The 25011-nt window shown below is 41.7% G+C and overlaps 1 protein-coding gene across 1 annotated transcript in view; it reads right to left on the reverse strand.

Moving 5' to 3' along the window:
* The window catches only part of REV1 (REV1 DNA directed polymerase), a 38358-nt gene extending 13697 nt beyond the window's left edge, over nucleotides 1-24661 (reverse strand). Inside the window, exons 1-7 of the mRNA XM_072135776.1 lie at nucleotides 24528-24661; nucleotides 18766-18832; nucleotides 18534-18663; nucleotides 6445-6613; nucleotides 5539-5673; nucleotides 3845-4491; nucleotides 441-548 (exon numbers count right to left, since the gene is read on the reverse strand). Of these exons, the coding sequence (XP_071991877.1) occupies nucleotides 441-548; nucleotides 3845-4491; nucleotides 5539-5673; nucleotides 6445-6613; nucleotides 18534-18663; nucleotides 18766-18822 (1246 nt within the window). The 5' untranslated portion in view covers nucleotides 18823-18832; nucleotides 24528-24661. The remainder of the gene's footprint in view (nucleotides 1-440; nucleotides 549-3844; nucleotides 4492-5538; nucleotides 5674-6444; nucleotides 6614-18533; nucleotides 18664-18765; nucleotides 18833-24527) is intronic.
* Between the last annotated feature and the right edge of the window lie 350 nt (nucleotides 24662-25011).

The raw sequence follows: 25011 nt of genomic DNA on the forward strand, positions 1-25011 counted from the left end.
AGGGTGGGTCACCAACACTAAACATCATGGGTTTTTCATTGGACAAAATAGTGCATTGTGTTGTGCCATTTCATATGTAATCTACGATGAAGGCAATATACGTGACATCTAACACTGAAGAGAACAAAAACAATAATCTTCAGGCACGGTGTCGAATGGAAAATCATTTTGTACAATACAAGACAAAGTTGGGGGGGGGGGGGGGAGGGCATTTTTTGATAAGCATCAAATCTCATTTATAAAGAGATTGATGTCTGGTCTTGTACTGTCCTGAAATTCCATATTGTCCTTAAGTGCACAGTGTAGGATGGCACCATTGGGAGTATCATAGTTCCCTTGTGTGGGCTTGTACTGGCAAGTGCCACAAGTTACCATATTTTTAATTAAGTTAAATGATAAAATTACTGTACATAGTCTCCAGAGATGTTGTAAACAGGTACCTTTTAAGTCTGGTCGATCACGTATACCAACAGATACAAAGAAGCAATCCATATCCACATGTATTATACAGTTCTGGCACTTTGAATGGGATGAAGCTGGATTGGCCCCTAAAAACATTAAGAGATGTTCTATTCACAAGAAAGGCACAGTATTTAGCTCTGTTAGCACGGTTGCTATTTATCATCAATAGTACAGTCTGCATGGTTACTGTAATTAAATGTGTGATAGTGTGTGCAAAATATACAATACTGTGTTTAGTCCTGGATGGCTGAAAATTTTGTCTAAAAAATTTGTTAGGAATCCCCCCAATGGGAGACAGATATTCAATTTTTCCATGACTTATTTTCCAAAGGGAATGCAGGAGTGCATTCACTTTCCACACGGATTTCTACAAGCGGATTGTGTCAGAGAATTGGATTGCAGATCAGAACTTTTCTACAGCATCCGTTATTTTTAAAACAATAGAGGAAAATGAGTGATAGCCGTTCTACAATTCTTTATGGGTAGGCATTAGGCTTGAAGGGGAGAGCAGAACTTTTTAACCCCTTGCCTTCCATTTTATTTACGACTTTGGGTAGGTATGAACATGGAGCTTCATAATTTGTATGGGTTTTATAGAGAGAAACAAAAATAGATATGAAAAGGAAATCTACCATGAGGATTCTACTAGTAGAAGGTACATAGATACCAAGCTACAGACTTCTCTGCAGTCCATTGAATTTGGATTCTGTATATAAGTTGGCAACTGATGGCTGGCTCAAGCTGCAGCATTTTTATTTATTGCTTTATACCATTCCCTTATATAGAATGTCTGGATTATTATACAAGCTCTTATATCTCGTGTCAACCCCTTCATCCTCATAGAAAGTAACCTATTGTGAGCAGGGCCTTCCCTCCTATTGTTCCATATGAATGTTTGTACTCTGTAATGTAATATTTTATTTGTATAGCCAGTGCCCGGGTTACGTACAAGATAAGTTCCATAGGTTTTATCTTATATATTTTGCAGTAATGGGACCAAGGATCATTGCAATCTGGGACTATTGTAAAGCACCCATAGAGCTTCACCAGAGGTCACAGTGGTCAGAGGGGTCCGTCTTTAAAGGAAACCTACCACTTATTAGCTGCAAATGGCGTGTACCAGCTCAGGGTGAGCTGGTGCCGGCGCTTATTTTAGAAATGTTTTTAAACAGATGTAAAGTGTTTAAACGCTTTATTAATCTTTATATACCAAGTAGATTCAGACCACTTAGTGCGCCTGAATAGGAAGTGGTCACACGCATGGTGCGCCGAGCGCGGACCACGGTGCGGTGAAGCTACTTGTATATAAAGATTAATAAAGCGTTTAAACGCTTTACATCTGTTTAAAAACATTACGAAAATAAGCGCCGGCACCAGCTCACCCTGACCTGGTACACGCCATTTGAAGCTTATAACCACCATCGGAAGTGGTAGGTTTCCTTTAAGTATGGGTCGTCCAAGTCAGGTGTCCTTAAGTAGGGGACTGCCCGTATATGTCCCCAATGATTTGTAAAGCACCACATAATATGATTGTGCTATATAGATAAATATTTTTATTATTATGGATCACTTCTGGGTGATATATTTTGCATTCAGTTCTGAAAAACCTCAAGAATTTCTGCTTTTCAGACAGATAGTCGTATTCCCAAATAACTTAACGGAAACCTACCATGAGGAATCTACCATCAGAAGTAGACCTGATAGTAGATCCCCTATGCTTGCCTCTGCCCTAATCTGCAATTTAATAATCCTGGAACACAACCGAAAATGTAAAAAATTTCATTTGAGTAATATGTAAATTAACTTCAGTAGCCTCTACAGTAATTCTACATATTACTAGAATAAAGGGGTTTTTTTTTAACAAGTTAGGTTCCAGGATTAATAAATTACAGATCAAGGCGGAGGCAGACGGGAAGAATCTACCATCAGATCTACTTTCACTTTGGCTTTGCAGCATTTAAAATTCAGTAAAAACTGTTTACTGCATCCTAAGAGACTTAGTCTACATTCACACTACAGTATGGGGGCCGATATACGTTCCCCATACACTTCTATGGGCTCGCGGCGCCCTACGGGAGTGGTACGGTGCAGCACACGTGCAGTACCATACCGCTCCGTAGCCCGGGAAAAGATAGGACATGTCCTATCTTTTCCTGTATTACGGTGCCGCGGCCATACATCGCTATGGAGAGGGGCGGGGGTGAGCTGCGCTCACCTCCTCCTCCTCTCCCCGCGCTGCCATGTGCCCGCCGTGCTACGGTGCGGCGGGCTCACGGCAGTGTGCATGCAGCCTTAATCATACATTGCTACTGATACCGTGATGGAATAGTACTATCCCATTGAGGAGCATTAAAGTGAGTTTACAGTTCTGACCACACAAAGCTGCAGACTTTATTAGGCATAAGCCCTGCAGATATAGGTATCCGGCCATATTCATGTGCTAGTAGCAGCAGATATTACAGGGTTGTAACTGGCTTAGAGCACTAGGAGCATGCTCTCAAACTGCTGTATCATGAGATCTCTGCATTACACTGCCCACAGCTCCAATTAATTGAATATTAACTTAATTAAAGGCCATGTACATTTTGGCCAATTATTATTTTTTTAACTTCTTTATATATTTGTGTGCACACACACTACCCTGCAGCCTACTCATTAAATTCAGAGAAAGGTTCAAAATGGTCAACTTCCTTTCACTCCTAACACACAAATCTTTATACAGGCTCAAGTTGCATGGGAGCTCAGCCACACCAGCTCCTAGGTCACAGCATTAAGCTCAGTCTAATGCACAGCACTACTGCTCTCTACTATTATTCACATTTAGCTACACCCTTCCCATCTCCCAACAGATTGCTTAGTTTGATACAAATCAGTTTCTCAGCCGTGTCCCCTCTGTGTGTAACACTCACCGCCAAATCTCCATGTAGCAGCGTCTGTAAATAATAGAAATAAATCTCTCACCTCTGTGAGTGATTATAAAACACAGGTGAGGGAAGAATCTCCTGGCATAATCTATTGCAGTGTTGATGGAGAAGGGAGTCATGTGAGATACAGACAGTATGGAACAGGTGACCAGTGCTAGGGAACGCCTCACACCCAGAAGTCTAGTAATGAAGTTTCATGGAGTGCATACAAAAATAAGCAAACTGCTGCCCTACATCAGTACTTTGTCCTCTGGGAACCCTGGAAGGGAGAGACACATACTGATCATACATTGAAGGCAACACGGACTTGACCTGACCACAAAAGGAAGACTCTTTGTACAAACTAGCCAACATTTACAAGGAGTCTTGTGACAGGCGAGGCCTTTTTGCAACATGGAAGGGAACATATGGACAGAAATATATGATGCTCACAAGAACTACTTAGATTAGAACATTACCTGTAATTTTTTTTAACCTATCCCGGCCTGGGAAATTGCCATTACATTGACTCTGTAGTTCACGTACAAACTCTGTGAACTCAGACTTCCATGTTGCTATGTGATGCAGTCTAGAGTGAGAATAAAAATCTGAAATAAAGTTTGTGTCTGCTGTTTTAGGCAGTTGTGGAGATGCTGCCTTTGTAGGCAAATGTGTGGTAGTGTTTTTTGTGACTGAAGGCCCCTGGAGTGAGTGGTGAGCACCATTGAGTTTAGTTTTATTGTGCAAATATGATGATGAGGTTGAGCTGGATTCAGTCCTGTGAGGATCCAATGAAATATCTAGTTGTCCATTGTTTGGTTGTAATTGCTCGAAAGTGCAATCTGTAAAGTCTACAATAGGCTTTTCCTGCTGAGACAATGAGGGAAGTCTACTTGAAAAAGCATCACTTGAATGGTTGAAGCTATCCAGCTTTAAGGCACCATAAGGGTTAGAGTTATATCCATTGGCTATAACAGATGTATCTTTGCAGTTATGTTCTCTGTTCTGATCAGAAAAGTCATCTAAAGCATCCAAATCATGATGTTTCTCCTCTTCAGACTTTTCAAAATCTTCTTCACATCCATTTGTTCCATTCGCATGAATGGTGCCAACCACAGGCTGGCTCCTGAAGAGGGATTATAAAAACAAAAATAGGAAATATATGAATGTTTAATTTGTAGTTAATGTATATGTACCATACAGTATCTGCATATTACAAAAGACAACCCTCCAAATGTGCCCATTACATGCCATCTATTTGGCGTTTACAACCGTTCCCTGATAGGTTATCAGGGTGCAGTGGTCGATTGTAATGGCAGCCAAGAGCAGAGAATAAGCAATCCTGGCACTTTTAAAACAACTTCTTTATTACTGCACTTTAAGTTACTGTACATATCCATGCAGTACCTCCCAAGTCAGCTTACGTGTTTCGAGCATACAAACGCCCATAGTTGTAGCCTCAGACCATTCATCCTATACTGACTATTTCCACAATGTAGAAATGTAGTATTATATTGTATGAATAAGCAGACCGCCTTTGCGGACCATATTATAGTAAAAATAATAATGCATAATCTATAAAAATATAAAAACGTGGGTCCGGAACAGGTTACAACATACATTTGTTCCAGATTGATGGGATATTTTCTACTATGAAATCTGGTAGAATCCACATCAGATTTCCAGCCCAAATACATTACCAGATTTTATGTTTTAGTCAGTTTTTGTAAAAAAAAAAAAAAAACAAAAAAAAAAAAAAACCACACACACACACCCTGCTAGTAGGAAGTTTACTGCAAAACCAGTCCTAACTTGGTTCTGTAATCCGGGAAATAAATTGCTTTAAAAAAAATTGAAACAGCCTACAATGGAAAGGAGCTTTACCATAGAGCAGTGGTTCTTAACCTTTCTAATACTGTGACCCCACAATACAGTTCCTCATGTTGAAGTGACCGCAAACCATGTACAAAAATATTGTATTTGTCACAAAAAATGCAATAAAATTGTGCCTCCGATGGCTTTAGGTGACCCCTGTGTTGAGGATGAGAACCGCTGCCATAGAGCTTTACAATTTCAGTGTTTAAATCATCATGATTTGAAAAAACAAAAAAAACACAAGACCGTGCAGTATAACATTTAATCCAAAAAGAAAAATGACAGTAATGAAACCTACAGTTTATGGTTGCTGTCGCTGGTGAAAGGATCTTGTGGTTTGCATTTAGAGGTAAAGTTCAGACTCCTCTGAGCACTGGACTGCTTTGTATACAGCTGATAAGGAACATAAGAAAGAAGGCGACCAGCTTTGATGCTGTTAAAACAAATTAAAAAAATGTTAAAATGCTTGTACTCTTAGAGTAATGCACAGAATAAAATAAATTGATACACCAGCACGAAGCGGAAGTCAGCATGGAAAATTTTTCTTTATAAGCGGCTTTAATAGCCACATAGGGTTTCACAATGTATCTTCGATACTTTGATAGTCAGAACAGTTCAATATCAGGTCATTATCGGTACTGAATGACTTGTGCCATGCTACAGACAGTATCTGTCTGCGGGGGAATCTTCAGGGGAGACATTGGGAATCCTTTTTCATTCAGGTGTCAGGTCGGGGAATTCTTTGTATAGATGTGTCAGGTTAGCGGCAGAGCACGGACCACATCATCAGGGAAATATTATCTGTCCATATATGGTGTTTTGTACATCTCCCATGGCTTCCCCTGGCATAAGTTCTCCAAATCAGACAGAATTTGAACTCGCAACCTCAACTCTCTTCCTGCCAGATAAAGTTCCTCTTTCCACTATGGGCTTACTGGTTGTCAATGGGCTTCTATCGAGTTGCACTGTGACACAAGCCCAATGTACTGGTATTTAGAGATGGATATTCTTGGAGAACTCTACACATTACTATATTATTCATTTATTGCAAGTGTTCGATTAATACAGTTAATTTGAAATTTAAAAAAATGTATAAAGACATAAAATAAGAGCTCATTCAAATAGGCGTTTCAGCTGTGCAAAAAAAAAAAAAAAAAAAAAAAAACAGAGTCATTGCCTATTAGCCGAAATGAATTTACATTACCTTTCCGTGATCCATTGAGGGCGGACCACTTTCTCATCTCTTAGCTCTTTGATTTTGCTGTTTGGGAGATTAGTTGCAATAATGTGGGTTGTTTTAGAACGTGAATAATACACATGAAATTGGCCTCCATGTAGCATCATCAGATGTCTCAGCTGGTCTGCAGTAGGGTCTACAACAAAAGAACAAAGCCATTGCATCCAATAAATCATCTAAGTAGCAATATTGTCAATGGAAGAAAACAAAGTACATCTCAAAACATTCGGCTTTGCTACATAACCCAACAGTATGGTTTATCATAGAATGGCACTCAACCCTTTCCACTCCTCCTCCACCTCCTGCTTTCATGGGTCAAGGACCAAAGTGGAGGCTGTATACTACTTTATGAGCATACAGTGGGATATGTTGTAGCTGAGCCCAGGAAAGTGGATTTTGTGAATAAGCCCAATAGAGTCATGGCCCTTCTAATAGAGACATTAACCCCTTAATGACCTGGCCCTTTTTAGTTTTTCCACTTCCATTTTTCGCTCACCACCTTCAAAAATCTGTAACTTTTTTATTTTTCCACATAAAAAGCTCTGTGTTGGCTTATTTTCTGCGTAACAAATTGCACTTTGTAGTGACAGTATTTAATATTCCATAACGTGTACTGGGAAGCGGGAAAAAAATTCCAAATGCAGTGAAAATGGTGAAAAAACACATTTGACACGTTTTCTTGTGGGCTTGGATTTTACAGCTTTCACTGTGCGCCACAAATGACATGTCTACTTTATTCTTTGGGTCGGTACGATTACGGGGATACCAAATTTGTATAGGTTTTATAATGTTTTCATACATTTACAAAAATTAAAACCTCCTGTACAATTTTTTTTTAAATGGGTTATGCCACAAAACAATTGACTGCAAAAAGCTGTGAAAGAGGTTAAAATATTTCAAAAATCTATTTGTAATGGTTACCTGGAATTAAAGATTCCTTTCTATTTGTTATTATGATGCGTGTTCAGCCTCTATTCTACTCCACACAGAAGCAGATGTGGGAGGGGCCAGGCACATGCACAGCACTGACAGCGGCAGTTATTGCACAACTCGGTGCTACAGAACGCTCAGCCTTCAGAGTCTCCTTCCACCTGCTGTGCTCAAATAGTCCCTGCATTTACTGATCCAATAGAAGTCCAATAGAAATGTGTTATACGCCCCATGTTAAAAGTGCACCAAAAAAAGTTGGTGCAGTCTGTCAAAGCAGTGCAGGGGGCACCAGATTCATGAAGAACGTGTGCTAGAAATCCTGAATCTGGCGCCCCCTGCACACTACACAGGACACTGCACATAGTACACATGTACTATGTATTCTCAAAGCATCATGGTGGGTCAGGCTGACATGCATGGCGGAAGTCTAGGTGGGTGGAGGGGAGGCAAACCCCACGTGTATTGTGACTCCAAAGTGACACTTACCCCTGAAGTGACTTCGAAGTGAGGATACGCATGGAGTTTGCCGTCCCTGCATTTTTCTAGACCTCCAACATATTTACACTTTACTGTCCGCCTGACGACCATGATGCTGTGAGAATACATTGTTTTGCTCTACTTGTATGCATTGATTGTACAAAATTAGGTGCAATAACATGGACCTTTTTAGTTGTTTTTATGACTTTTACTAATAAACTTTTGTATTTTTGTATGTTACTTTGGGGCCGTTAATTGCATCTCTTTCTGTGTATTTTGTAAGGAATTGCAACTAAATCACTAGATAGATATTTATGAGACAGATAGATATGAGATGGATAGAAAGATGACAGGTGATCGATAACAGGACTTGGATAGATAAATAGGTGACAGCTTCTCACATGTTACTGATCTTTAGCTAGTCAGGGGCCCCTTTGCAGGAGAGCAGGGTAGCATGGAGGGACAGTGAATGGTGATGAGTACAGGAGGACGACTGCATCAGGAGAGGTCAGAGCTCAGCCTGTTACTTGTGTTATCTCTGCAGCCTCCTGTGTGACCTGACTAGTGGTGGAGGGAGGAAGGGCTGCTACATTGCTATGATCCATGTTGGGGGAGGACTCCTCTGTGCAGCAGATGTCATGTCTGGCTGCAGTTACCTTGTATCTGCTGCTGGAAGCAACTGTGGAGCAGTGGAAATCACCTCATTCACTGGTGTAGACGGCTGAGCGCTCTGCCCCGTCTCACTTTTTATTGGCTGCAGTGTGTCAGGTGATCTCTCAGTGTAGAGAGGAGCTGTGTGGAGTGATCTGTAGTGCAGAGCAGCTGGGGGAATGTTTGTGCGCAGACTCGGCCAGATCAGCTGTAGCTCAGGATGGGACACAGCTACCACCAGGGGGCGCCAGCAACCAGGACAAAAGGAGTTATCTCAGTAAGCCTGCAGAATTTGTAATAAGTGTAAATGGTGAAAGTACTTGTCACAATGCATTGGACCCAATTACAGCCATTTGCTATGGTGACACAACCCCTTTAAAGGACACCTGTCATCAGGTCTCTGTCACTAGTCCTGTTACCACTACCTGTTGGAGCAGCTCACAAGGATCCCATCCCAGCCATTATCTAGTTATTTCATACATTATTCATTGTAAAATCATCTATTCTTTATCATGTAAATGAGGCTGGTCACATGGTCAGAGGCAGTGATGTCACCCCTGTTCCCCCTCCCCCTGCTCATGTCTGTGTGTAATGTATAGTAAAGCATGGCTAGTGTGTGTGCTGCATCTGCTGACATGCTGCATCCTCCTAATATACAGGTGAGAGACACAGACCTCAGCTACACATGAATCTGCCATGTTCTGCTGTAACATGGCTGCATGGAGCTGCTGTATCTCTCCTATACACACACAGGCTGCAGGGGGCGTGGCCACCAGCACCAGGAAGCACATCATTATACAGCCTCACATCATTATACAGGCTGTCAGTCAAGCACTGGGGGTGTGGCTGTGCCTCCCACTCATGAATAGAGTGGACAGCTTGAATATGCTAATGCTTCATTGGACATTTCACAGGTCATTTGCATACAGCTTTAGGACCTCATTGCTTAGGTTTACAGGCATGTAGAGGGACAATGAAGGGATAGAGGCAATGCTCTCTAATGGCAGTTTATGAAAATATATTTAGTTTAGGGGGGTTATTTTGCATGACGGGTTCTCTTTAATGGATTTTGTCATCTTCTGGCGCCAATAACTTTTTCATACTTTGGCAATACCTAATGCGTTTATAGTTTTTACTGTTTATTAATATTTATATCAGTTCTAGGGAAAGGGAGGTGATTTGAAGTTTTAGGTATTTTTATTATATAGATTTTTTTTTTCCTTTTTTTATTTTCACTTTAACTATTTTTCAGACTCCCTAGGGCTGTGATGGCGAACCTTTTAGAGACCGGGTGCCCAAACTACAACCAAAACACACTTATTCATTGCAAAGTGCTAGCACGGCAATTAAAGTAGTTATTTATTGCTACCTGTTCTACCACAACTTTTAATCGTATCGCCCTCTAGAGGACAACAAAACAGTTGAAAGAAGAAGGGCAAATGTGGACTAATGTTGTAGCATCTCTCTATGGTCCCCCTAAACTGGAAGAAGCCTAGAGTAACTCTAAAGATAATCCTCCCCTTTGCACATGTTCCATCTCTTCCTGCAGTCCCAAGCAATCAAGAGCACTGAGAGCAGCATTTATTGAGTCGCCTGGGAATGCAGGATGATTCTTTGAGTTCTATGTAGAGTGCTGTATTGATGGCCTGGGTGCTCAAAAAGAGGGCTCCGAGTGCCACCTCTGGCACCCGTGCCATAGGTTCGCCACCAATGCCCTAGGGTACTTTAAACCTAGGTTGTCTGATCGATCCTATCATATACTGCCATACTGCAGTATGACAGTATATGGGGATTTTACTCATTGATTACAATGTGGTGGTAGCAATATGCAACATGCAGCTAAGACTTACCGGCTATGGAGAGGGTTCGTTCCACAAGTCCTCTCCATACACCTGGCGCATGTCGGGGAGGGGTTAAAATGAGCCTGTATTTCCTAGGTTGTTGCTAGGATCTTTTAAAACATTTCCTTTGCCAGAAACTATTTTTTGCTGGCATGAAAGGGGTTGCCCACTGTGTCTTTGCCTCCTTTGAAAGCTTCAGTCTTTCCCTGTTTTGCCCTGATGCTCTCTGCGCAGCTGCTTTCTCTCTCTGAACAAGGTCAACCATGTGACCTCACACCATCTGTGTTTCATTTCTCAGTCTGTGCACACTAACAAACTAGGATAGACTGAGCAGGATGGTCCATACTTTCCTGATGCAGCTCCTCCTATTCAGCAGAGCTCAGAGATGTAAAAGAAAGAAGCATGGAAGGTCGGCACACTTACAAAAGTAAGTAGCAGGACCATATAATCACTTTATGAACATTCAGGGATTATTTACAAGGCAGTAAAAATACATAGGCAACTTATTTTAAATAACGGCCAACCTGTTTAGGTAGTCAGTAGTCAACTACAATATTGAGCTTCACAACATAAACATCGCCCACTTATCCAAGATAGCATAATTGAACCCAAATTACAGGAGTCTTCCCATTTCAAGTAATGGATATAGTCTGAATAATGAAAAGTTATACAAATTTCCAATATACTTTCTGTATCAATTCTTTTGTTTTCTAGATCTCGGCTTGCTGTTCTGCTATAGAAAGCTTCATTGTTTATTTCCAGTGGACAGAGATCCGGCCATGGTCACACAAAACCATGAGGAATTGATTTACAAAGTATATTGGAAAATTGTATTATTTTTCATCATACAAACAATAGCATTATTTTTCCTAAGTGGGAATACCCCTTTAACTCCCCTAGTGCCCCAGCACACGTATGGTTATATACAATTATGAAATATGCTGCTGCCACCACCTTTAGTGCAAAATGATTAAATTAGTAAAAAAGTCAGACCTCTATTGCCTTATCACACTAGTTACTCACAATGAATATAAGATAATTAAATGTACATTTAATAAGTTACACTGGAAACAATCGCCTCAAAACACAGTTTTTTTTAAGAACACAATTAGAGACTTAGTCAGTTTTAAAGATTTAAAGGACACCTGTCATCAGGTCTCTGCCACTAGTCCTGTCACCTCTACCTGTTGGAGCAGCTCACAAGGATCCCATCCCAGCCTTTATCTAGTCAATTCATCCATTAATCATTGTAAAATCATCTATTCTTTATCATGTAAATGAGGCTTGTCACGGCGAGGACGCCGCCGCCTCGTCACGTGATGTGGGGTGCAACTGTACGGGTTAATTTAGCCTACTCAAACTTGCGCTCACCTTTCACTCAGGACACAAATTGAGCCTAAATCACACCTCATACAGCTCCAGCACCAGAACCAGACCCGCTGCCACCACTTATTGCATTTATACTGGGACCAATAAGTATCCCACTCTACATCAATTCTTGCTCTCAAGCAGTCACCTTGTCACACTCAGCACTCCAGCAGTCACAAAGCTAAGCACACTTCACAAGGCTATGAGTTCGCAGAGCATACAGGGACCAAAATTAAAGTGAAAAGCTTTAATTACAAAAAGTTGATCAGTGCATAAAAAGATATTAAAAACAAAAGAATTATAAAATGACACACAACACGGCAAAACAGTTATAAAATAAAAAGGGAGAAAAATAACAGAAACTTACAACTTAAAGTAAATCCTGATCCCTGGAGGTGGGAGAAATAAGGGACACATTCCGCTTGTCAAGCAGCCCCCAAAATGTGAACACCAATTCTTGGATTTCATATTGTTTTATAACTTCTCAGTTTGGTTCAGATTTCAGAACCTCCCATTCATTAATTAGTCCAGAGGGTCATTCACGATTGGGCAAAGTGTTAATGAGGGGGGAGAGTCCAGGAATAATTAAACAGTTCTTTGTTTCCAAATTGCTAGATGCAGGGGTGGGGGTAGGTGCAGAGGAGAGGTGACCAAATGGCTTTTGAGGTCACCAGAGAACATTCTGCAGGTCAGAGTTTATCAGGTTGTAAGGATCTCCAGGATGTTGTAAAAGAGGCCTGGACGCTTCAATGGATGCCACATATTTCAACTAAGTTTGTAATTGCCTAATAGTTCAACAAATCTTACACATTCAAGAATAATATTTCCTTGACAAGGCTGGTCACATGGTCGGAGGCAGTGATGTCACCCCTGTTACCCCTCCCCTCTCCTCCCCCTGCTCATGTCTGTGTGTAATGTATAGTAAAGCATGGCTGGTGTCTGTGCTTTATCTGCTGACATGCTGCATCCTCCTAATATACAGGTGAGAGACACAGACATCAGCTACACATGAATCTGACATGTTCTGCTATAACATGGCTGCATGGAGCTGCTGTATCTCTCCTATACACACACAGGCTGCAGGGGGCGTGGCCACCAGCACCAGGAAGCACATCATTATACAGCCTCACATCATTATACAGGCTGTCAGTCAAGCACTGGGGGTGTGGCTGTGCCTCCCACTCATGAATAGAGTGGACAGCTTGAATATGCTAATGCTTCATTGGACATTTCACAGGTCATTTGCATACAGCTTTAGGACCTCATTGCTTAGGTTTACAGGCATGTAGATGCACAATGAAGGGATAGAGGCAATGCTCTCTAATGGCAGTTTATGAAAATATATTTAGTTTAGGGGGGTTATTTTGCATGACGGGTTCTCTTTAATATTTCTATCAATGGAAAAAAACTATTACAAAGAAATATACATACAGAGGTCACAATAAACCTTTTTCATTAACTCTCCTCTCACCATTTATTTTTACCCGATGAAAAGTATAACATTTTCAGTAATGCAAATAAATAACTCCTAGGTGTATATAGTGTTAATAGACATCTATTTATACAAGAAAATCATTACAGTCAGCAGTTTCTGTGTTTAAACAGCCAATGAAGACAATTATTTAGTGCATGATGTATGATTACTATAAAGGGGCACAACCCTTTTTCGCCTGCCCAAAAATTTCAAACTCAGAGCAGACTATGGCTGATGCCGGCAACACACCAGGCTAGGGCTGACGCACAAGACCGGATGTATATACATACATAGGAGGTCTTTTTTTTTTCTTGAAATTTTATATTATTTACATCAACACAAAGAACATAACATCATCTACCTGCCCTGCTGTGATCAAGACATCTGGAGGATTAACTGGAAGACTGGTCTTATAATGTGAATGAGAATTGTAAGAGGAAGGTGACTACAAGATACAATATCTGCAATAATACCACAGATCGAGAATGAGTATCAGATTTCATAACAGTTTTTTCTTATTATTTAAACAGGACCAGGTAAGGGAAATGGTCCGATGTAATTTCGGATCACGTGGGTTATCCCTTACATGCTGTCTGAAGGCACCTGCCCCAGATAGTAGTTGTGTCAGCCAACCCTGTGCAGAGGTTCACAGGCAAAAGGACTTTGGAACAAGGGAAAACCACCATGTGCTTATGTTCCTTATCCTCAATGGTGCTCAAGCACACGCCACTGTCCCCAGGCACCATAAAGTTTTACCCCTCAGAACTAGCCCAAAGGCAGATGAGCTAGTCAATCAGTACCTGATCATTGTAAATTATAGTATTAAAAGGTCAAATATAAAATAGTTGGTAGGAGTGAGGAATTCCTTAGCTCCATAACCCCTTTTCATTTGCACCTTAAATACTAAGGCCTATTTTTCAAAACTTGCATGTGTCACTTTATCCGGTAATAACATTAGAGTGCTTTAATTTACCCAGGTGGCTTTGAGATTGTTTTTCCGTGACATGTTGTACATTAAGTTAGTGAGAAATTTTGTTTCATATATTTAGCATTTATTTATGAAAAAAGGTTGAACTTGTTAAAAAAAAATATATATATTGAAAAATCTATTTAAAAAATCTATTTTTTAAAATTAAAATTGTTCTGTTTTTCAAACTAACTGTACCTAATTTGGCTTGTATCATTTACCAGATCTCAGCTTTGTGTTTGCATTTTATAAGTGTCCTTTTGTTTTATTATAATGCTATGAAAACTCAAACAGCATTCTTTTCAAATTTTTATGAAAATGTTACAATCACTTTATTTACAATTTTATTTCTATAGAGGTATTGGAAGTCCTGTTAATAGAAACCACCCACATATCACCCCATTCTATTGACTTCACCTTGTTAACCCTTTAAAGGAAATCTACCACCTCTTTATGAGGTTTTTTTTTAGCTAAAGGCACTTACTGGTGGGCTCTGTGGTGCTGATCCTGGAACATATTGTGTGGTTAGGCACAAAAACCGTTGCTCTTGTAAGAGAATCAATCTTTAGATGATATTCAATTGAAGCTCAGGCACTACCTCCACTTTATGGCTTACGTTCGGCGGTCTGTTGAATTATAATTATGCCCACCTCCCCTTTCGCTGGCCTCCTCCCCCCGACATCACCCGGCTCTCGGCACTACTCGCGCATGCACATTGTATACTACACTCTTGCAGACAGCTGTTCTAACTTGTGGAATAAATGACAAATGCTATAAAGAAGAAAAAAAAAAATAGTGCAGACTAAGGCTACATTCACTTCATGTATGCCCGCTGTACCATAGTACGGTGGGCATACATCGGTGCCGGAGAATGGAGGAGGGGATGAGCACCGCTCACCACCGCCCCATTCCATAGCGATATATGGCCGCGGTGCCGTATTACAGGGAAAAGATAGGACACGTGCGCTGAACCGTGCTGCTCCTGTAAGGTGCCGTGAGCCCATTGCCATATATACCTCCCCCATACGTTCATGTGCAGAGAACAAAGGGATTCATCTCCTGCTGATCTGAACCCATGTGTAGCAGGAGAATGACAGAGGAGTGGCGCTTATTTATATGTTGTCAGAGAGGGGGGAGACAACTGAGGACACACAGCTTATTTTGCTGACTCCATCCTGCTGGTTATCTACACTGCATAGCAGATGTGGTCCATGTTATAGGTGAAATCACCCTAAACATGTATATGTGATGCAATATATTTTTGCCATCATTAAGATTGCTCTCTTCCTTCTGTGAGATCCACAGCCGCAGCCCAGTAATCGCACACAGAATACAAAGGTTATTCGAGCAGTCACATGCAGGATGAGCTTTTGTCAGTGTTGCTAAGCAACCGTGTGTTTGAGACAGGCAGAATGAGTACTACAGGGAAACACGAAGTGTGCCGACGAGTTTCAGAATTGTGAATGAAACACAGCAGCTCCTTCCACATGGCCCATGTCACAATGCCCATGGTAGGGAAAGGCCAAAATTTTAGTATTCTACTTACTGCAAACATTAACCAATGGTAAAATTACACGGGACAAAACTCTTTGTTAATTATCAGCGATATTGCTATACATCATTTTTCCTCAAAATAAATACCTTTACATCATTGCCTTCTAATAAATGTACCTACTGCAATGTGCACCGCAGATCTGCACGTTCTTGGATAGACGAGAACAAAGAAGATTTTTAGGCCTCCTTCACACATGAACCCTTTAAGTATGTGTGGAGATCCAGCCTCTGCAGCGACCATCCCAATCGGATATATCCCCTTATACTTAGAGGCCAAAAAATGATTTTGAGGGTCCAACTGTTCGCACCCCAACAATCCACGAGAACAGAGTCCATTGGCAGCCCCCTGCCCTCAGTCCATCGCCACCCTTCAACTTTATATTTTTTCTTGACTCGAGTACAAGCTTCATAAGAACCCACTATGGCCCCACAATGCTAGAGCATTGGCAGCATTGCCCCTGTCAATTTCTATCCACCATCTGAGAAGCCAAATAGTAAAAATATAAGTCAGGCGTCGCCAACCCAACCCGAGACTTAGGTGCCTGGAGCAAAGCTAAACTAAAACGCTGGGAGCCACCTTACCAATAGAAGGATCTGAGGATGCCATCAATACGTTTGAAGAGGCTCTTAGGGAGTAGTATTGGGCAGGCGTGAAACAAGTATAAAAATTTGGGAAGGAAGATCATCTTGAAAATGTTAATACGTCCATATAAGAACAGAGGTAGCGTTGACCAAGCCTTCAGACAAGATTCCATTGCAGAAATTAGTGGTTCAATGTTTAACCCTGTGTAGGCCTGCATCTATCATTATTTATTTTGATATAAGATTTCCTTTAAATGTGCCAATTTCTGCTAAAAATCAATTGTTCCAATGCAATATACAGAGACAGACAGCAAGAAAAAGAACAGATGAGAGACAGACACCTAGAGGGACATTTATGTGGACATGAACGCCAGTTTTTTCCGCATACAAGCCCTGAAATAATCATAATTAATTGCAAACTGACAGTGAATGCCATTATGTTCCCCTACACCAGGGGGCCATGAAGCAGCGTGAAGGGGGCCCAGCTGGTGGCAAAGAGGGCTGGCCTGCACACTAGCTATAGCCTGCGGACATGCACCATCCAGCGTTAGCAGGTTTTTGTGCAAAACTACCCCATGCAACCACCTGCCAGATACACAGATACATCAGGAGGTCTAACCATTCCTGTTTGGGAATGGAAGAAGTTTCAGTTGCACTCCGCAGCAGCGTTTGTTAGCATTATCGGTGGATTCTGATAATGCTGCATCGGACATACTGCTAGGAGCTGCTTACAGTGGAGTTGCTCATAAATTTCACCCACAGAATATCACATGGGGAGTTTAGATTTAGAGAAGTCGCATTTACGCCTGTGTATGTCTCAGACTCTTGTTCAGGCGGTTTGACTCCATGAAAACAGTCTTATGCATCTAAAAAGTTATAGAGACTTAACCCTGTACTTGCAGGGTGGCTCTTTGGATCTTTACAGATCCTCACACAGCCCCTCTAGTGAGAGGAGACTGCAGAGCTTTGCTTTTACTATTGAGGCTGCAGTTGACACCCCAACATATGCCTTAACAGAGCACAGACATAGCTCCTCTCTGACCTCACCCAGGTCAAGGGGGGCGCAGCTACACAAGATCACACCCTGTCTGTCATGCCGCTGGGGCTGTCCCCGAGGAAAGTGTGATCACACAATCCTTTGTACTAAAGAGCCATCATCCAAGAAACTAGGGGAAAGTAAGGAAAATCTAGTAAGCATCCACATGAGTGACAGATCTGTAAGAGGCAGCAGGTCAGACAGGGTTATGTATGGAAATGCATACAGGCTGCTACTAATATATACTGTACAGCAGAAATCAGACATTTTGGGTCACTTGAAAAGCACTGCAAGTAATGTATGAAGAGTAAGGCGATTACACAGTAAATTTTTAAAGATTGAGATTTCAATGTAAATTTGAATAGTGAGAATCTACATTGCATTTGAAAACGCAAAAAAAAAGGTGATAGTGCTCTACATTAGTAATCATTATCATGGACTTAAAAAAAAAAAAAAAAAAAAAAAGAGTCATTTTACCAAGTACATGTATAGATGTATGTTTTGGCATTCTTTTGGCATAATGTCTTACAATGTGCAACTGCTCCATGTGAATGCAGCCTTAGGTCAGAACCTTACAAAATTTTAATCCACAGAGAATTACAATAGCACTAAAATCGAATCCACATTCCGCTTTAAAACCTACAACAGAAGCTGCAAGTTTCGAGTCTGCAGCTGTTCCAACCCGCCTGTCCTTTACTAAACGCCACAACCCAAAATATTGTCAACCATGCAAAACAGATGTTAACACGTTTCTCTCATTTAACCTGTATCCGACTGACATCTTTTTACTCTCTCATTAATTATATTCTAGTGATCAGTTAAAACCGGTTCAGACTAGAACATGCACTACACACAATTCATTAATATAACACCATGGTCACCATCCATTAAAAAGTATTGCAAACTCAGCCATGTGCCATACATTTAAAATAAACAAGAAAAAAAAACCTATAGCTCTTGGGGCTGCTGTTAATATACTGAGTATATTATCAGTTACATTACACCTCAAAATACCAAGAATAGTATTTTTGCTCTGTCAGAAAAATACCTCTGCTTCAGTTAAAATGATTCATGTCTATTGCAAACAAATGTCTCATTTTATAAAATTACAATTCCACATCATCTAACTAAAAATGATAGGCATTCGTGCAAAAAAAGTCAAATTGATTTACATACCTGTATAACCATTAACATAAATTGAAACCCCATTAAAAATACTTGTGGCAGTTCCATCTTTCTCTTGCTGTAGAGGGGCATCTAATCGAAACTGCTGATCTAACTTTTGTACCTTAGCTGCCATGTATCCCTAGAATACACAGAGAATACAGATAAAGGTGTATTTAGTGTCCACGGTCAAAATCTACATTCTGTATTATATAAAACATCAATACAAAAGTAGACATCTTACAGTGGCTCCCCAGCCATCATTGCTGGCAGAATGATTCCTCCACCCTCCTTGGCGCATTGTGCTGGTCCTAAGAAACAATTGGCAAATATTAATATTTGTTACAGACCCGTAGTCTACATGCTGAATATATAATTTACATCGGTTCCAGTGATTCTGTGGGCATGCTTTACCTTCTTTTCACAGGAGTTATGGCATAGAGCCATGACTAGCTGCGATGGGAAAAAGTCTTATTTTTGGCGAAAAGAAAGAAAGCATTTGAATCAGTTTCTTGTGGGCTCAGTTTTTACAACTTTCACTGAGCGCTCCAAATGATAAGTCTACTTTTTTCTTTGGGTTGGTACGATCACAGTGATACCAAATTTATCTAGTTTTTATTGTGTTTTATTGTGTTTCAAAAATTAAAACAATGTGTATGAAAAAAAAAATGTTTGCATATCGCCATCTTCTGAGGCTAATAACTCTTTTATACTTACGGTGTGTGGAGCTGTGCAAGACATCATTTTTTGCAAGATGACGTTTTCATTGCTACTATTTTGAGTACTGTGTGACCTTTTGATAAACTTTTATCAAATTTTTTATGTTATGTAAAATGGTGTGAAAGTGGCGTTTCGGACATTTGGGCTCTATTTTCTGTAAAGGGGTTCACCGCAGGGGATAACCGTTTTTATATTTTGATAGATCAGGAATTTTGGAACGCGGAGATACCTAACATGTTTGTGATTTTTACTGTTTAGTTGTATCAGTTCTATTGCAGTATATTGCGTTTTTACATATGATTCATTACAAAGTGCCACTGGCACAGTGTAACGAATCTGCAGATGCCATACAGTCAGGGGTCCTACAAACAAACGGTGCTGTCATCGCAACCCATCGCTGCTACGCGATTACATACCGGGGAGCGGCGATCATACGCACGGCTGTCTTTTAAATGGCACTCCGGCGGCATTTAAAGAGTCAATACCCTTGATAGGTGTTATGTAGAAAACCCCCACCTCTGTATAACAAGGGCTCACAAAGAAAAACTGTCACCAGCTACCCCCCCCCCCCAAACCACATACAGTACCTTCTTTATACAAGTTCCACTGATGCCTCTATCCATGGGATTAGAGCCACCATTCTTCTAATAAAAAAGGAGACTTATTAAATTCCTATGTGCCAGTCATAGAGGTGGGAGAGCTGCAGCATACAGTAAGGCTACACCGCTCCCGTCACCGACGCAGAGACTACTGACCCCACCCCCTCACTGAGAGTCGATTTCTCCTCACACAGCCAGACCCCCTCTCGTCCCCCACCTTCTCGAGGAAGTGGTTAATGATATAGCAGTGTCAGCATCAGTGAGGAGAGGGTAGCTTGATTGTATTCTGCAGCTCCCCGCCTCTATTACTAGAAACGTGTACATCAATAGAAGTGTATTTAAAAAAAAAAATAGTGGCTCTAATCACATTGATAGAGGCATCAGTGGAACAAGTATAAAGACATCTGGAAGATACTGTTTGTACTTTGTGGGGGTGCTCTGGTGACAGACTCTTTAACCCCTTAAGGACGCAATGTTTTTCGGCTCATTTCTCGCTCTCCAACTTCAAAAATCCATAACTTTTTCATTTTTACGTGTACAGACCTGTGTGAGGGCTTATTTTGTGCGTAACAAATTTTACTTTCCCGTAATGTTATTTATTTTAACATGCCGTGTACTGTGAAGCTGAAAAAAAATTCCAAATGTGGAAAAATTCACATTCTTGTGGGCTCAGTTTTTACGACTTTCACTCTTCGCTCCAAATAACACGCCTACTTTATTCTTTGGTTCGGTGCGATTGCGGTGATACCAAATTTATATAGGTTTTATTGTGTTTTAATACATTTTCAAAAATTGTAATTTTTCTGTTTAATTCCATTTTCTGACGCTAATAACTTTTTCATTTTTTGCGAAATGAGGCGACGTTTTAATTGCTACCATCTTGAGGTCTGTGCGACATTTTGATAATTTTTTTTCATTTTTTATGTTAAAAGGTGTAAAAGTCGCATTTCGGACATTTGGGCGCCATTTCCCGCCTCGGAGGTCACCGCTGCCCGTAACCGTTTTTATATTTTGATAGATCGGGCATTTTGGGACGCGGCAATACCTAATATATTTGCGATTTTTACTGTTTATTATGTTTTATATCTGTTCTAGGGAAAGGGGGGTGATTTGAACTTTTAATATTTTATAAAAATTTTTTATTTTTTAAACTTTTTTTATTTTTTTTTTTTCACTATTTCTTAGACCATCTAGGGTACATTAACCCTAGATGGTCAGATCGCTCCTACCATATACTGCAATACTTCTGTATTGCAATATATGGCATTTTTGCAGCACATTCATTACAATGAGCCACTGGCTCATTGTAACAAATCTGCAGATGCCAGATAGTCTCGGGTCAAACGAAGACCCGAGGCTACCATGGCAACCGATCGCCCGCGCGCCGCCGTCAGCGTTGAAAGGGTTAATAGCCGCGATCGGTGCAAGCACCGACCGCGGTTATTAGCGGTGGGGGTTTGCTTCAGTATGCAACAACCCCCACCTCTGTATGAAGAGGACTCAGCCCGTGATCCCTCTTCATACATCCCTTATACCTCTGCGCCGTAGAGCTACGGCGCAGAGCGTTAAGGGGTTAAAGGAAGTCTACGAGAAGGATGCAATGTTTTTAACCGAAGAACAAGTTTTCATTTCAAAAGTAATGTCTTAGTTTCAGAGAAAACAGACTTTTAAAAATATGTTAGTGAGCCTCATGGGCTCATCCTAATTATGCACGCTTTCCTTCAGCACTTATGCCCATGCTCTCCCCTTCCCTCCCCAGCCCAAGGCATCAACCGGCTCTCAGAATGGTGAAGGGAGGTCGGAGGTGGGCATAAGTGCTGAAGGGAGGAGTGCATAATTAACATGCGCAGTGTCTCCTGTGACGTACACAGGAGCCTCAGGAGCTAGTTTCAGTCTGTTTCCTCTGAAACTAAGCCATTACCCGGATCACTACTCAGTGGGCACACGCCATCATGTAAGTGTGCTTACGTAAAAAACATGGCATCTTTTTGGTAGATTTCCTTTAAAACTAACTTTATCTTAGACTTCACCTGAGGCAAACAGAGAACATCCCCACTACTGTTCACTACAGAAGTATGTAGGGTGAATTGTAAGCTGGCTGATATAGAGAGGGTGAGCCCATGTATAAGCTTTGTCTGTGGCACAAGTGTAGGCACACCCAACATCCCCTCATGAAGCATTTTATAAGGACTTTGGTGATTAGGTATATTTCCTGGGAAACTGTCACAATTTACATGCATTCTAATCTGTTACAGGAGAGATTAATAGATAGGCTTTCACATATGATATTATTACAGCAATAGTGGTCACCACCTGTAGGACCATCTCCACTAAACTCATAATCCAAAGATAATGAATGAAAAGATTTACTTAATTTGTTCCCAAAAAACTATAACTCCATCTCCTCAGCTGGGCATGCTGTGGCTACTATTTTTGTGGCAGGCTGAGTAACCCTATTTTAGTAAGACTTAGTAAAACAGTTATGGTGTAATGCTTGTCCAACATCCCCCACCGGGGCCTAGCTTTTCTTTGGTGGCTGTAGACAGCTGGGGCCCAGAATACCAGAGTGGCTGGCTAGTGCGTCCTTGGGCACGCTGTGATCACAGTGCTTGGTATGGGGACCGGAGGGCTGACCTATAGCCTGGCAGGTCTCCAGCAGGTGGTGTGTGCAAGAAATATGGAGGGAGAGGGTGATGCAGTGGTTTCTCCTTGGGGCAACCCCTGCAATGTCTGTAAGACGAGTCCCTGGGTAATGGATGGGGAAGCCCATGGTGGTAAGCCGCCGTATCCAGGGATCAGACAGAGGCAACATTGTGCAAATCAACTTACCGTATTTTTCCTGACTATAAGGTGCACTGGATTATAAGGCACACCATAAATAAATGCCTGCTAAAATGTCTAGGTTCATTTATAAGGCGCACCTGATTATAAGGATGAATGACCAGCAGGTGGCAGACCTGTACACAGATCAAGGCAGCTGTTGTCTGTACGGTTCATATATAAGAACGGTTCATATATAAGAACGGTTCATATATAAGAACGGTTCATATATAAGGCGCACTGGACTAGTACGGTACATTTCTTTATTGAATAGCAGGCAACGTCCAAACAAGGATTTTTGGATGCTGGAGTGGTCATGGAGAGTTGGTCCACAGGAAAGGTGCACACAGCCTTATAGTAGATGCAGGCTGGGCTAGTCCAAATGGTGGAAGCTGCAGTTCTGGGCTTGCCCTGTGTGCAAGGCAGTAGGCCTGAGGCACTAGAAGTTTTTGGGATTAATGGCTGAGGCAGCACTGAAGGTATGCTGCTCACTCTCACTGAAGAACAGACCATGTACTCTCACCCATCAGGGGTTTTTTAATACTCCCCCTGGTCAGGTGGTAGCACATCTCCAATCCAATAACAGGCATATCATTGGATAATTACATACACCAGTAAACTGTTGCCTTGCCAGGCAGTATCTACAGCGGCAATTATACAATCTCTTAGTTCTAAAAACTATTAGCAACTACCAGCCTGCCTATGCATTAGCAGGGGTGTTGCACTTGGTGCAGACCTAAGGAAGCAAGCGTCAGCAGCAGGGTCTCTCTATAACTGTGCCCTTCACCGCTGAGGGACTCAAATATAATGATGAAATCCACACACACATATCCTCCTCTCTAGAATGGGATAGGTAACTGTGGAGGTCCACCATTTTCTAGGAAGTTTTAAGTCTACATTTTAATACACTTCTATATCATAAAGACCTCAGACATGGCCTTATTTCTCTGAGGTTAATTTCACATTACTGTTCAAACCTCCATTAAAAAAAGGAAAGAACAGAGGTTCAACATAATTAAAAATCCTATTGACATCAATGTAAATTTTGTGTCAGTTACGTTCCATTTAGGCAGGTATCCATTATTCATGCGACGGGAAAAAATGACGAAGGCTGCAGTACTTTTCCTCCATTTAAAAAAGAAAAAAAAATGCATGGATTACTGATACTTGTCAAACTGACCACAATGAATGGCAGAAAATTTACATTGACGTCAACGAGATTTTTAGCCATTGAATTAAATGTCCGTTCTTTACCTTTTTTAACAGAGGTTTGAGTGGTAGTGTGAAATTAGCCTTTGGGTTCATTCTCGCGCACGTGCGCCTGCCTGGCTGACTGGCTGTAGACGTCAGCACGCTGGAGAGGAGGCGGGATGAGCCCTGCTTCTCTATCTATTGCGCTGTAAGACGTGTCCTATATTTCACCCTGCTTGGTCACGGTATGGTGAGACATGTCACATTCATATATCAGTTCCCATTACACTCGTGTGAATGAGCCCTCGTACAAACACTACAGTTACAGATCCCATCACATCTGCAGGGCTAAGCACCAGGGATCGCTGTGAAACATCTGGTTCAGGTGAATACTCAGTCCTATAACAAGCACGCTGCTCCCCTGAATAAGCCCTTAGTTTCCCGGTAGCCCTGCAGAGCAGTAGTAAAGGACTACTACTGGGGTGACGTGCCCGGGCACACACTGGCCTCGGTACAGCTCTGCACTTGTCATTGTTGTGGTGAAGCCCCTGCAGCAGGGGGAGGAGCTACGAGGTGTCCTCCCGCCGGGGGTGTCTCAGCCGCTCTATCACACTGGCTGCTTGGAGCGGGTCATTCCAGGCCACCCCCTGCAGTGTACTGTCATGTCAGCGCTCACCTTTGTCCCAGGCTGAGCCCGGCATTCCCGGAATGGCAGCCCTTCTCCTCAGCCGATTCCGCCTGTGGCCTGTGTCGTGTACGGGCGACCACACAACGCGACTGTCTGTCACCTGAGGTGTCCGAGTCCCGAGAGGTCCGTGTCCTCCTGCACCGCTTCCTGTGTGTTTGTCCCTCCCCCGTCTCCCGCCTTCTGTCTGTACCTCCTCCTCCCAGGCCCTGCGCTCCCTCCCCGCGCTCTCTTCACTCAGCTTTATTTAGAAGGAACATAACGAACAGAGGCTCAGTACTAAGCGGTAGAGCATGAACACAGTGGAAGCGACCCGAGACATCTCCCCACTCAGAATGCTGCTGCCTCCACACACCCCCAGCAATTCCCAGCCCATGAATAAGGCAGCAGAGTTTATTTGCACTAAAAATTGTAAATAAATGTCATTTGGTTTGCAAAATACACACAGGTGTGACTGCCAAAACATGTACATTTT

This window comes from Engystomops pustulosus, chromosome 2 (assembly GCF_040894005.1).
Source record: "Engystomops pustulosus chromosome 2, aEngPut4.maternal, whole genome shotgun sequence".
In the NCBI taxonomy this organism is placed as follows: domain Eukaryota; kingdom Metazoa; phylum Chordata; class Amphibia; order Anura; family Leptodactylidae; genus Engystomops; species Engystomops pustulosus.